General features: G+C 36.7%; 1 protein-coding gene across 1 annotated transcript; it reads right to left on the bottom strand.

Annotated features, from left to right (window-relative positions):
• Positions 1-6,663: 6,663 nt before the first annotated feature.
• On the bottom strand, positions 6,664-12,818 carry LOC132848438 (transmembrane protein 236). Its single transcript, XM_060874143.1, has 4 exons — positions 12,544-12,818; positions 12,197-12,269; positions 9,177-9,300; positions 6,664-7,838 (listed from the first exon to the last, which is right to left on the bottom strand). Exons 1-4 carry the CDS (start codon positions 12,816-12,818, stop codon positions 7,060-7,062), a joined length of 1,251 nt encoding a protein of 416 aa, XP_060730126.1. The 3' UTR covers positions 6,664-7,059.
• Positions 12,819-14,393: the final 1,575 nt, after the last annotated feature.

Below are 14,393 nucleotides of genomic sequence, written 5' to 3' on the forward strand. Positions count from 1 at the left end.
CAAATTTTATTTTCTGGCATTTATATCTACTTGTGTTGAACAATATTAAACCTAGAAACCTTTGTTTTAGGCCACCCAATGTACAGACAGGCCTAAAGTAAATTAATGTACACAATACTTGCAATAACTGCACAAGAACAGAGCTAATTGGCATCACAAAATTGTTGACTTCTTTCTTTGTGGCGTTTTTTCCTTGGTTTTACTGTAGTTGTTGTTTGTTTTGTTTCTTCCTTTAGTATCATCTTCAGGAGTAGAAATTTATGCTCATTTGGCTCAAGGTCTCAAGGTCTGGTGAGGAATTTGGCCAGTCTTAAACCTTTTCACTCTTCCCCTGATGAAGTTCTCTGTTACGTGGATGTCTTTTCTTGAGTACATTAAGTCCTCTCTCCTTAATGAAATTAATGAATCTGTTCCAGAAGTAGCCATGTGAGCCCAAGCAATATACAATACACTGCCAAGCTGCCACTGTTGGACTGCCCTTGCGCGCCGACCCAACCTCGTCAGTTGGGATATGAGGATATTTGGTTAATTCCGCTGTGTTGTAATGTATATTTGGTGAGAATAAAGGCTACCATGCCCCAATTCATGAGCTTGTACTTGTGTTTTTGGATCCTCTCTCTTACCCTAGGCAATGCTGTAATTCATGGTAACCAATATGATCCCACAGTCTACATTTATTCCTAGATGTCCCTGAAGAGGATGATACATATATGATTTCAAAGTATGTATAGTAATAGTAATACTTTCTATAAATACTATATTCATGCACATTAGTCTAATATCTAATTATCTATAATTTACTAACAAACAATAACCAATTTATTCATTTAGAACGAATATTCACAAAGCTTCAATACATACAATAATTAATTGAGATGCTATCATAATATTATGATATTATGACCCCCAAAGTGGATTTTGTTTCATGGTTATTAATTCACATGCTATTTACTGGAAGAGAATATAATGGAACGCCCACAAGAAAAACTAGTTATGGATGTTAGTTATCACTTACTGTACATTAAAGTCAACATTCTAACAGTCAATCTCTAACCAGCCTGTCTTTTTTCTTTCTCTTACAAAGTTAATAAGATAAACTGCTCAGCTTGTCATGTTACCGAATAACAAACAGCACAAAATTTAAAGATACTCCCTTGTCCCGAAGCTTGCTGGCTGTTATACAAGTTTCTGCATATGAGCTTTTACTATAGCTACGATAATATATTACAGTACATGTGTGCTTTAACCTTTTGACTTGCTACATACACACTGTTCTATCAATGACTTGATTTTGAAATGTTCCTGTTTTTAGCATGTAAAAAGATTTTAAGACACAGTGCAAAGTTGAATTCTACAGAATATTTCAAACTGTACTGTCAGCATCCTCCTTCCCGAAATCCACTTGTCTCTCATGCAACATGTCATAAACTGGTTCAGTATGTGCACACGGGACAGCAGCAGGAAATAGGAGGTCAGTCCAGAGGTTAGGAAGAGTCAGCATTCTTTCTGTTCTGGTGACACATATCAAATAACAAAGAAAAAAGAGGGAGAAAAGAAAAATAGGGAACAACAAAAAAAAAATCAGAGTGCAAAACCTTAAATACAGATTCATTTATATGATATTTGTCCATTGTGTTGTCAATAAACTTCTCTTGTCTTCCCATGTCTTGTGTGAATGAAGACTTTGCACAGCAAAAAAAAATATATATATTAATTCATTCATTCATTCCGGGGTCACCAACCTTTTTAAGACTGAGGGCTACTTCAAGGGAACTGAGTAGTACGAAGGGCTACCTGTTTGATACAAACTACCTCAAGAGCAAAATTGCACAGATCACTTTTTAATAATAATAATAATAATAATAATAATAATAATAATAATAATAATAATAATAATAATAATATGGTGAAGAGACTGCTCACATGTCAATGTTAATTATTCTCCACAATTATTAACAATGATTTATACAACAATGATGGAAGGAATATTCACAAGTAATTTAGTCTTTTTCAAAAAAATTTCACATTTCTGTGCACCATTTTTAGTTTAATGTTATGGTGTTTTCAATGAACACATGTTATCTCTTCTTTGTCTGTAAATGTCTGTTAGTGGGAAGCCTGGCGCTGCATTATGCTCACCATTGTAAGGTAATCTGGTGAATAATTTGACACTGCAAGTCTGAGTGAGTCTTGTAAATGTGCATCAGTAAGGCGTGTTCTGTGTTTGTTCTTGATAAAGTTCATTTTAGAAAAGGCTGATTCACAGAGATAGGTTGAACCAAAAAGGCAGGCAACTTTCATAGCTGCTGTTCATACACCACTGTACTTTTCTGTGTCCACAAGGCACCAAAAGTTTGATGCAGACTGATGGGCTTTGAGGTGGAGGTCATTTTGCAACGTTAGGATTTCTATCTCTACCTGTCCAGCATCCAATTTGAACAGAGCACTTAGTTGCTCAGCAGTGCATGTCATGTTCACTTGCATGAAAGGATTTGTAACGGCTTTTTCTGTCCTTAATGCGCCGTCAGGTGGGTAGTTAGCATTGAAACTTTCGTGACGCAGACTGAAGTGTCTCGCCACATTGTGCCGCTCTGCCGTCGCAACAGTCGTCCCGCAAATGAGACACACACACTTGTTTTCTGTCGCTTTTCTGCCATTTTTTGGGGGGGTAAATCACAACTAACTCCTCATTGTTGCTGCACCACTTCCTTGTGTCAGGAGTCGGACGTGACGCGCGCGCGCAATATTGACATTTGACTTCAGAAAAGGCCAGAGTTCGTTATATACATAAAACATTTTTGTTTTAATTTTTTTTAATTAAATAAAATGAAATTAAATATCGTCATTTTAAAATCTACGTTAATGCAACCGTTTTTTTTTCAAAAACTACAGCAAGAAAATTTTTTTAGGCGTAGCTATATTTTGACCAGTGCTATTTTAGAACGTGCCTCGCGGGCGCCTTAAGTGCTCCTTGCGGGCGACCAGGTGCCCGCGGGCACCGCGTTGGTGACCCCTGAATTAATTGAATTGAATATAGATGAATTTACCTAATATTTCTTATCATGGGTTTATTTTTATAAATCTAAGAATATTTCTATTAATATTTTGGGAAAGGTAAATAAATCAACTGCGCAAAGAAAAAGTACACTGATAGAACAAAGACAAGATCTGTCTTTGGCTAAGGGCTAAAAAGGATTAAGCAGTGGATGAAGGGATAAGGGTGATGATAATTGAAGTGCTGTGTAAAATTGATTGATTTTTAAAAAAAAACAATAGACAATTAAGTATTAATGAATGCAGTTTCCGCTCAACACACCTTCATTTTATAAAATTATCTGAGATAATAGCCGTAATGGATGCAGGCTAAAAATAGCACAATGAAACAAAAATCACTACCAAAATCCCCAGTGTATGTTTGTGAATACCGTATTTTCCGCACTATAAAGCGCACCGAATTATAAGGCGCAGTCTCAATTACGGGGTCTAATTCACAGGGCGCTGCTGTCTATAAAATACTTTTGTCTTCAAAAAAAGCTTAGGTAGGGGACAGAAAAAATTGCTGATGGTAAGTGCAGTAGAGTTGTATGTATTACATGTAAAAAATATGTAAATCAGAGAAAATGATTAAAGTCCAAATGTTGGATCAGTTTAGAAATCTGCTTCACTTCAATTTAAGCTGCACAATTCTCTTTCTGCAAATATGACCTTTTATGACACCTAAAATGTGCTGTGTTTGACCTAATAACTCACATTTTATGCATCACAGACTTGAGGCTGAAGGCATATTGCAGAGCTTTATATCTAATGAAAATTCCAAAGAAACAGGAAACGTGTGAAATAACAGACAAAGTAAGTTAGAACCCTGGGAAGAGTGGCCTAGAGGTCAAACAAGCTTTTGTAGATAGATGGATAGATAGATAGATAGATAGATAGATAGATAGATAGATAGATAGATAGATAGATAGATAGATAGATAGATAGATAGATAGATAGATAGATAGATAGATAGATAGATAGATAGATAGATAGATAGATAGATAGATAGATAGATATTTCTAACTTTTATTGTAACCCTATTTTAATTCAATTTATTAGATCTTTATTCTACTTTTCTGACACAGTCAAACAGCATTTCATGTAATTCTGTGGAGTTTTGTGTATGTGACAAATACAATTTGAATTTTAATTTGTATGTACCCTTATTTCAACATATTTCACAAAATGACATTCGTTTTTGTGTAACAGTTGACTTTTTAATTATTTAAAAACTCTCATTTTAACATATTCATACAATCAGGTGTGTACATTTAGTTGAGTCAGGTTGACATATACAGTACATGTGTATTTTCCAGCCCTCTATCATTAGAAAGAGATCAGAATATTACTATAGTTTCATTACTATAATATAGTTACAGTCTGTTTTAAATGCAGGACTATAATGAAAATGAATCAGGTATACAACATGTTTCTTTAAATTTAGCCAAATGGCAGAAAAATATTTCATGTTAATAAACATACACTGTATTACTGTGGGGGGGAACGGTGGCTTAGTGGTTAGCACGTTCGCCTCACACCTCCAGGGTCAGGGTTCGATTCCCGCCTCCACCTTGTGTGTGTGGAGTTTGCATGTTCTCCCCGTGCCTCAGTGGTTTCCTCCGGATACTCCGGTTTCCTCCCCCGGTCCAAAGACATGCATGGTAGGTTGATTGGCATCTCTGGGAAAACTGTCCGTATTGTGTGATTGCGTGAGTGAAGGAGAGTGTGTGTGTGCCCTGCGATGGGTTGGCACTCCGTCCAGGGTGTATCCTGCCTTGATGCCTGATGACGCCTGGCTCCCCGTGACCCGAGGTAGTTCGGATAAGCGGTAGAAGATGAATGAATGTATTACTGTACACTGTTGATTTTATTTTATTTTCATTTTATTTTAATACTTTAAAACACAATGTCACAAAGAAGTTTAAATGTAGATTATATTTTGTTCCATAATAGATGAGAAGTGACAATCGGAAGGAAAAAGTCCCGGAAACATGCATTGGGGAAGCTAAAGTTTCTATCCATGTTTCAGGGACTTTTTCCTTCCGTAAAGCTACTTTGTCCTAATGTCCATTGTTAAGTGCTATATAGTCCATACAGTACTAGCTGTGTTGAAAGGAAGAACTTTTAAGAGCTGTAGACAAGAACAAGTCTACAGTATCCAGGTCAGACTTGCTACTGAAAATGTTAAGACTGTTTTTGGGAAGTGTAATCTTTATGGTTTGTATGTGGGATCATAACAGCGATCTATTGGGTATTTATATGGGACCATCTATCATTCCAAGCTTTTCAGGTGTATTACAGTATGTGCATCCAGATCCTATCCACTAAAGATGTTATTTAAGCCCAGATTTAGCCCAGTTTACTACTGCAGGTCACACTGGTCCATTTTAGATGTCAACAATAAAACAATAAAAACTTTTACTTACGTTTTTATTGTTGACATCTAAAATACTAATACTATCTTACTATGTGGATTAAAACAGGGAAACACAGAGGAAACAACTTAAAAGGATGTGTTTGTTTCCTTGATTTTGGAACTGACCTCAGTTTTATGGCTCCAATACAGGACACAGTAAAACAGGAAAGTCATCCACTAACTACCACAGCATTTTTTTGTCTTTGCATAGCTCTTCCTCTTGTCAGATTTCTATTATTCTAATGAGTACTTCTAAAACACAAACCCTCTAGTGAAAATAGGGATTATATTTACAACATATCATCCACTTGTCATCGTAGACTACGTTAGTCATACTTATTATGACTTATTTATTTATTTAAGTGATCTTTCAACACATTTAAAATATGCCATAGGAAAAAAAAACAATACATTAATGTTTATCCTTGATCTAGATTGTTCTTTATATGGCACCAAAACTGTTCATTAGTTCATAGTTATTTTCAATGAACATGTTATTACAGAGAAACATACACAAGAGGCCAACAAGAGAAATGACAGTGAAGGGAATACAAGTCTTGCTTTAATATTTTTAATGATGCAGGGTTTGCTAATGGGATTACTGTAGCTAAGATCAACTAAGAGGTTGGCTAACATTAACAGTGTGATAAACAGAGTGATTAACACACTAACACACCCATCAGATAGGAGGGTCAACCTGGTTTGAGGTGTACATTGAATACAGAATATCAGAAGGTTTCATATGATCAGAAAGAAAATAATACACACATGAACTCAAATTTAACATTGATTTTCAAGTGTGTGTGCGTGAGATGTGGCAAACATACTAGCATTTCTTATAAACATGGGTACATATAATATTATTAAAGAAGTATTACGTTTTCAGTTGTAAATTCCCTAAAAAAAAACATTTAAAGGTGATAAGGCAAACTAGAAAGATAAAACATTAAGCAAAGAAATTAAACACACTAAATTCCATAAAGGTTTATGTGCAGAGAGACATATTTCTAGGGAACTCTCATTTTCAGTTTACATTTTTATTTCTGGTATTACAGACCAAATCCAAAACAATATGTTAAAGTTAGTGTAAAAAAGTAAAGTTATAACTTTAAAAAAAAAAATAAATATTAAAAAAATATTAAAGAACACTACTTTTCTTTTTTAAATCAGTACAAGTATTTTTCCAGAAAAGGGTACAGGTATAATGGAAGGCATCTATTCGTGTACAAATGTTTAATCTACATGAAAATTAAGATAAAGTAACATGAAATATGAATAAACTTATATCATTTGAAACAAACAAAATGCAACAAATAGGATTTCAGTTATGTCTCTTACAAAACACAAATCTTATGGAACTGCCAATTCTTTATAGTAATACATTAAATCATTCATTAAGTTAGTGAGAAAACATAGTATTAATGTCATTTTTGTTTTTTGTAATGACAATATATGCAACAGCACCGTATCTACTACATAAATTGTGTGATATGAAAGCAGATCCATTTCTAATCCAGCCTTACGGCAGTTCAGATTGACTATAATAGTCAGTATAATTTTATTTTCTTCTGCTGTTCAGTTCAATGTATCTTTACATATGAGCCCAGTCAGAACATCCTCTCAGTGTTGAAAACTTTAAGCTTGGTCATGAAGTTAAAGTAAATGTAAGCCAAACACACCAAGAAGTTCTTCATCACAAACAGGATTGGTGTGACAAACCCAAAAATGGCTAGAAGGGCCACTCTTAAAACAAGGAAGGGGAGGTCCTGTAGGGCCACCCCCAGTGGTGAGAGAAGGGGACTGTGGGGCATTAGAGCCAGTCGCAGCATTGAAAGATAGCTTAAGAGGTACACTGGTAAAGCCCAACCTGAGAAGTAGACAGAGGTGTGATTTACAACTCGCACCATTTCAGCTGTGTCCAACCAAAACAGGAAGCTATCAGCAAAAGCTTCAGCACGCACATCGCTTGCTAGCAAAAAGTGAAGTGGCCCTGTGTATGCAGAGCCATATTCCAAATTTCCTAATGGAAGGCTAGTGCTTGGACAAATCCCAGGTATAGTATATGGTTGCCTCTGGTTATTGGTTGACAGTACTGGAACTGCTCCAATGTTGGGCACAGCTGGACCAGTTGTGTTGACTGGAATCCCGGTAATTGTCCCATTGGCAGGCAACCCACCAACCATACCGTTGCCTGATAACCCTGTAATTGCAGTTCTTCCAGGTATCCTTGTTGTGTGCCCATTAGTTGCCCTTGCGCCATTTTGTATTTGCCCCATAATAGTACTTGCTGCTGCTGGAGATGGCACAGTGGCTGTAGTGGCTATTGGCATCATCATCTCAATGTGGCTAAGGGTTGGGATGTCTGCATTTCGGTGTACTTCATTAACTAAACATACACACAATTACAAATACCCATAAAATCATGTTGGTTTGTTCATGATGTGCACAAAAGCCATAGTGATTAACTGTCTTACTAATACTAATATATTAATTAAAACACCAGGTTACTGAGAAGGGAAAGAGACATTGCGTCATGGCTGACTCAATGGGAACGCTTCTTCAAAGAAGTTTTGTCTGAGGCTCTGTCTGGCCTGAGTAATGAAAAAAAAACTTTACTACCCAGTGTGCCAGGCACTGTTTGGAGACCCCTTTTTGTTTTACCCCTGTTCTGGCTCCCAAAACAGACAAACAGGGAGGAGGGGTTACGCCAAGAAAGGCCTCAAGGCCTTTACTAGGCAAAGCAAATGCAGCAAATCCTGCTCTGCCAACTCATGTATACTCATGTATATATATATATATATATATATATATATATATATATATATATATATATATATATATATATATATATATACGCAAAAAATATATATACGCAAGTATGTATAAACATACGCAGAACGCTTCCTTAAGAAGAAGAAGCAGGAGTCATGTGATGTAGGATGGACTTATATGGACTTGCTGGCACATAATCACTTCATCACGTGTCCTTTCCGAGCCATTAAATTGAAGTTTCAGACATGAGTTCCGTGAAGAAGCGTACCTACAGCGTCAGCCCTGATGCAGCGTGGAGTTCTCTCGGATAGAAACTTATGTATCCTGTGTTAGTTTCAGAACATATTGCTGATATATTCTTAAACACAGAGGTTAATAAAATATAAAAGGAATGTGCACCTTGTTAATTTAAATATTTCTACAAAGACAAATATCCTTTACTTTCAAATTCTTACATTTTTAATGAAGTTTTACTACAACTGTTTTTTTTTGTGTACAATTGTAACTACAGTACTTCAACAGTATTTGTACTCATTTTTTGGGATTTTATAGAAAAAAACATTTTTTTGAATTTTTTTTTTTAGAAAAATGGGTGACTGGGGATAAATTATCCATGTGGTAATAATGAAATGTCACACCCAGTACAGAGAAGGTTGAATTCGAAATCAGATTTCTATGAGAATAAAAAAAATTGGAAAAGTCTGACAGTCTGTGAGATTGGGTCATAATTTAATTAAAAATTGTCTCATGAATCAGAACCCAATCTAAACAAATTTAGAATTGGGAAATCTATGCAATGTTTTGCTAATGATTTAAAAAGCACAGTCCACATGTGAAGAGAAGAAAATGCTTTTCTTTGTCTAGTGGTAACCTAATTCCAAATCTAATGTAATATAATCTGATTAAATATATTTATTTGTGTCCACTCAAGTCGGAGAAAAAATGTTTTTACCCCGTCCAGTGAGTCTGCAGTGACGGATTCTTTCCACAATGTCAACTAGGATGAGTGAAAATAGGACTAAAGACACAGGTAACTCAGGGAATGTATCAAACTGCATATTATTTCTAATCTGCACCTAGAAAACAGAGAGAGAGAGAGAGAGAGAGAGAGAGAGAGAGAGAGAGAGAGAGAGAGAGAGAGAGAGAGAGAGAGAGAGAGAGAGAGATTTAAAACATATACAGCTCTGTTCTTTTTTCAAATAATTTATTTATGGAAATGATAAATTCTGTCAATTCTGTCAGCTTAACTGGTACTGTATTATTTTCAGCAGATGAAGCAGCAGCATCATGTGATGAGAACATTTCCTCTTGCTAATTATTCACTTTGACCCCACCACTAGAAAATGGTATGTTTGTTATCTGTTGAATATATTTAATATACATCATCTTCAAAGGTCAGGCTATTTGGTTTCCATCAAAAGGTGTGGGTTATGTGGTAGTACCTCAAGTACCAAAGGCTACAGCAGGGGGCAGAGCTTTTTCTCAAAGAGCCCCACAGTTATGGAACAGACTTCCAATTAGTGTTCGGGAAGTCCAGGCTAAAAACACATTTGTTTAGTCCAGCGTTTTATGAATAGCTTTTCTTAGGTAAAGGAGTAGATCTGGAGGGCTCATGGGCATAGAGTGTTTGGTGAACTGGGATGTCTGGATGCTGTTGGAATACCACCCCCGCAAGTCGCTCAGGTTTGCAGACTGTGGTGGTGGGACATTTTACATCCCACGAAGCCCTAATGTCTGTCACACCTTCTGGTTCTAGCCTTTTAGTTATGCTGTCATAGCTAGTCTTGCCAGAGTCCCTGTCTGTACTTTGCACATAATTTATATTGTCCATCACCCGATTACAATCATAACAATTTTTTCTCTGTCTCTGTCGAGCTATAAATCCCACTCCCGAGCTCCCGGTGTTCCAAGTTCCTAGCCTGATCGTCTCTTCTTATGGAGCTACTTCATCAATCCTTATGATCTACCCCTGGTTGGAGTACCATCGCCTGGTGGCCACCCTGCCAGGGGTCGATCTGCATGGTCAGCCAGTATCTCCTGGGATTGTTGTGGATGGAGCCGCCCGGAGACTGTCATGCCTTCTTTGAACCACTGTTGTGTCAGTCAGCTGTATGGTCTGGTCTTTATCAGCAATCAGGTCTGCCCTGAACTCAGAGTTTATGATGACCCATTAGTTCTTTAAATTTTAGTATATATATATATATATATATATATATATATATATATATATATATATATATATATATATATATATATATATATATATATATAGTATTTTAAATTTTAAGTTAATATTTTTTTATTAATTTGAAACTTTAATTGTATATATTTATTTATTTTCTTCTTCTTCTTCTTCTTCTTCTTCTTCTTCTTCTTCTTCTTCTTATTATTATTATTATTATTATTATTATTATTATTATTATTATATAATTCTTTCTTTTCTCTCTCTTTTGTTCCAAAGCTGCTTTGAAACCATGGGAATTGTTAAAAGCACTATACAAATAAAATGAACTGAACTGAATTGAATTAAGAACTGGACATGCTCATTATATCTTCAATAGTTTGAATAATTTTTATGCCACTGAAGACACAGCTATGAGTCCAAAAGAGCCATAGTGGCTGTACTCTCTGGGTGGTAGGGATCCCATCAATCACAGTGCCAATAGACAATCATAGTCATCTAGAAGCTCATGTATGTGAAAGAGGGCAGATATGGCTTTGCTTTGAATGGCTTATGCTTATTTCTCTTCACATAAGATCACGTCAGGTCCTCCAGTACCTCTAAGGGCATGTATGAATATATGAATTATAGTCAGCTTGAGTCCTGCTCAAAGGCTAAGTGAAAGTTAGGGGAAAGACAAGTAGAATGTAAAGAATCTGGATAAGATCAGGCACTATTTTCAGGTCCAAGTCACTGGGAATAGACTGCCATGTTCTCCAGACTTGGAGTGAACTTCAGTATAATGAAGACTGCCAGCTCAGTGTTGAATCTTAAGAGGTTTCTGACTGGAACCAGATGTAGCAAGTGAGACTGAAAAGGCCAGGTGGTCTCTGTGCAATGTAAACGCTTGCTCATAAAGGCATATATGCCATTGTTATTTGTACCAAGAGATGGTCTCAAACTCACCCTCTAAATATTTCGCCTTAGCTAAGCTGAATATCAAAGGCAAAGAAAATGTCTGTGCTGTGATGAAGCTGGGACAGAACAACACTATATGGCCCAAAATTTGTGGACAGCTGACCGTCACATTCATATGTGCTTGTTGACTCCACTTTTTGAAAGGATTTTAACTAGATTTTTGCATGTGAATTTCCCATTCAGCCTCAAAAGTATTAGTAAAGATGGGCACTGAACCACACATTTACAGTTCCAATTCAAAACATAGGTGTTTATTGGGGTTGAGGTCAGCGCTCTTGGCAGAATCTATCAAACCAGTCTTGGCAAACCGTGTTTTCATGGGGCCATTAGAGGCAGCATTTTTTGGGAACATATGGGCCCACATACTGTATGGGTGTGATGGTCAGGTGTCTATAAATGTTTGGCCATATAGTATACAGTATATTGGAGCCATCAGCATGTACAGTAGCACAATAATCCAGCATGAGTAACAAATTCCATGAGGTTGATGCAGCATGACCAGATTGTCCTCACAGAGATCTAACTTTAAGATTGTTTTGGAACCAGTGGTCAGCTCCTCTGCCAGGGGACAATGGACACCTAGGCCTTTATCACAGCTCATTATAAGAACAGCAATAAACCTCTCAAGTTCCCATATATTTTTCCCAAGTAGTTCTTGCAGTTTTCCAAATGTTTCGGCAGTGCAGCACTGTGTAAGTGTTCCCCCTCCTCAAATCCCCTTTCAATGTATAAAGTTAACTATGAATGATGTAGAATTCTAGACATTTCCCCTCTTTACCAAGCAATATGCATCCCAGAACACTAATATCGAATATTATCCAACATCTCTTTACCTCAGAACTGGCTATTAGGAATGCAAAGGTGGGTAGTGTGGAGAGCAGCACATAAGCCAGAGCAACAGGTCTCCTAAAGAGAAAGAAAATTCTAGTTCAGTTTAATGACTAAACAGTAGGAATTATGTCTGTTTATGCATGTGCTGTGCGTGACATTTTGATTCAGTGACAAATAATAACAATAATAATAATAATAATACTAAATCAGCTAAACTACACAAACTTAAAGAAACGTCTAAACACTTACAAGGCATAGTTATAATTTAAAAAATATTCCCATATTTTTTAGATAATGATTGAGAACAAAGTACACAAAAAACAATGAGCTTTCTCTCTCTTTCTCTCACCACTTCTTTCTCCCAACCAGGGCTTTCTTCTTCATGAACACCATGTATTTAATTGGCAGCCACACCAAAAGTGCCACAGTTGTCAGATAGGCAACAGACGAAGTCACGATCAACCAGTAAGCCATGCTAGAGTTTCCACCAGAGGGCTGCATCTGCCTCTTCGCTTGTGCTAGGATGAAGGCAAAGCGCTGCATCACAATGAAAAATGGTACACAGAATGCAGCAAACTGCAGTACTTCACAAATGGCAAACTTAATTCTGCTCCCTGAACCCATAATACAGAGAAGAGGAACAAAAATGTAACGGAAAAGGAAAGGGAGAAAAGGGAAAGGGTACTGTAGGATGAACTTCCCTATGAAACGAATGCATTGTGACTGAGTGCTAGCATGTTCCACAAACACATACTAATGCCACTGCTTACTCTGCACTCACTATTGTGTTGGAGAGAGAGAGATTAAACTGGGTGTAAACAAAACACATAGGAACTCTGTTCTGTGACTACTATTTTCAATGTAGAAACACACTAAGCAATAGCATTAGGAAAGTGATAACCCACTTAAACACACACGTAAACATACATACAGTATAGACACACACACACACACACACACACACACACACACACACACACACACACATTAGCACTACCACATCATTCATTCATCTTCTACCGCTTATCCGAACTACCTCGGGTCACGGGGAGCCTGTGCCTATCTCAGGCGTCATCGGGCATCAAGGCAGGATACACCCTGGATGGAGTGCCAACCCATCGCAGGGCACACACACACACACTGCACTACCACATCAGTCCATTCAATTATATCCTTATCAAGAATGTTTATGTTTAAATAAATTAAATGTATACATAACAGGATCTTAAGCTACTTTGCAAATCTAAACATCTTCACATCTGATTGTTCTGTTTCACCTTTCACTTCGATCAGTAATTGAATGATGGTTTCAGGGCATGTGCAGATTTTCACATAATCTTTGTGCTTTTGTTGTATAGCTCCATCATGTGGTCATTGATGGTATGATATCAAACTGCCATGCTTATTAGCCTCTGAATAAAGCTATTTCTTTTGTGGGATTTAAGAGTTGTGTATTTATAGCTTTCTTGTGTGTATGATGATGCTTTGAAGGGGTCTGTACATTTTTATTGAGTGTTTAATATTTAGAGATTAAGATTGGGGCTATTTTATAAGACCCCTGAGTTTTATAGGTTTAAAACTTCTCATCATGATGGTTGTAGCTTGTATGTGTACAGTATGGGTATATGTAGCAGGATCAAGATTATGTGGGCTGAACTATATATGGTGGTGTCTTTGCTTAACTCTGATTTCTACTGGGTGCCTGGTAGAGGCTAATTATAGAAGCTACTGTGAAGTACTTTCTCAGACACCGCCTCTGGCCTACAAATGCTTATCAGCTTACACAGGCAATCACATTTGCCATCTAGTGCAATGAAAATGCTCCTTGTAAGTTCATTTGTCTGAAACCACAGATAATTACAACCAAGCCTGATCCACACAGTTCATGCAACATACATGCCTTAGTTATATAATTCAGAAAACACAGTGTGGATTAATAGCATTGTACAATTTCTTTTCCTATTTATTATATATTGTCCCTAATAGAATAATCCAATACAGAACTGCAATGCCTTTTCATGAGCTCATGAGCAAAGGGATCTAGTCAATAGTTGTTGAGTCAATGGTTTGTTGTTCTCAGCTGTGCTCTAGCCTAACAGTTGACTCAAAAAAATATGCACAAGTGTTATGACCTACTGACCCCACTTTTATGCATGCTGGGAAAAGTAGTTTTAATAGATCAGTCCTTTAGTTTACTGT

This window comes from Tachysurus vachellii, chromosome 7 (assembly GCF_030014155.1).
Source record: "Tachysurus vachellii isolate PV-2020 chromosome 7, HZAU_Pvac_v1, whole genome shotgun sequence".
NCBI lineage: Eukaryota > Metazoa > Chordata > Actinopteri > Siluriformes > Bagridae > Tachysurus > Tachysurus vachellii.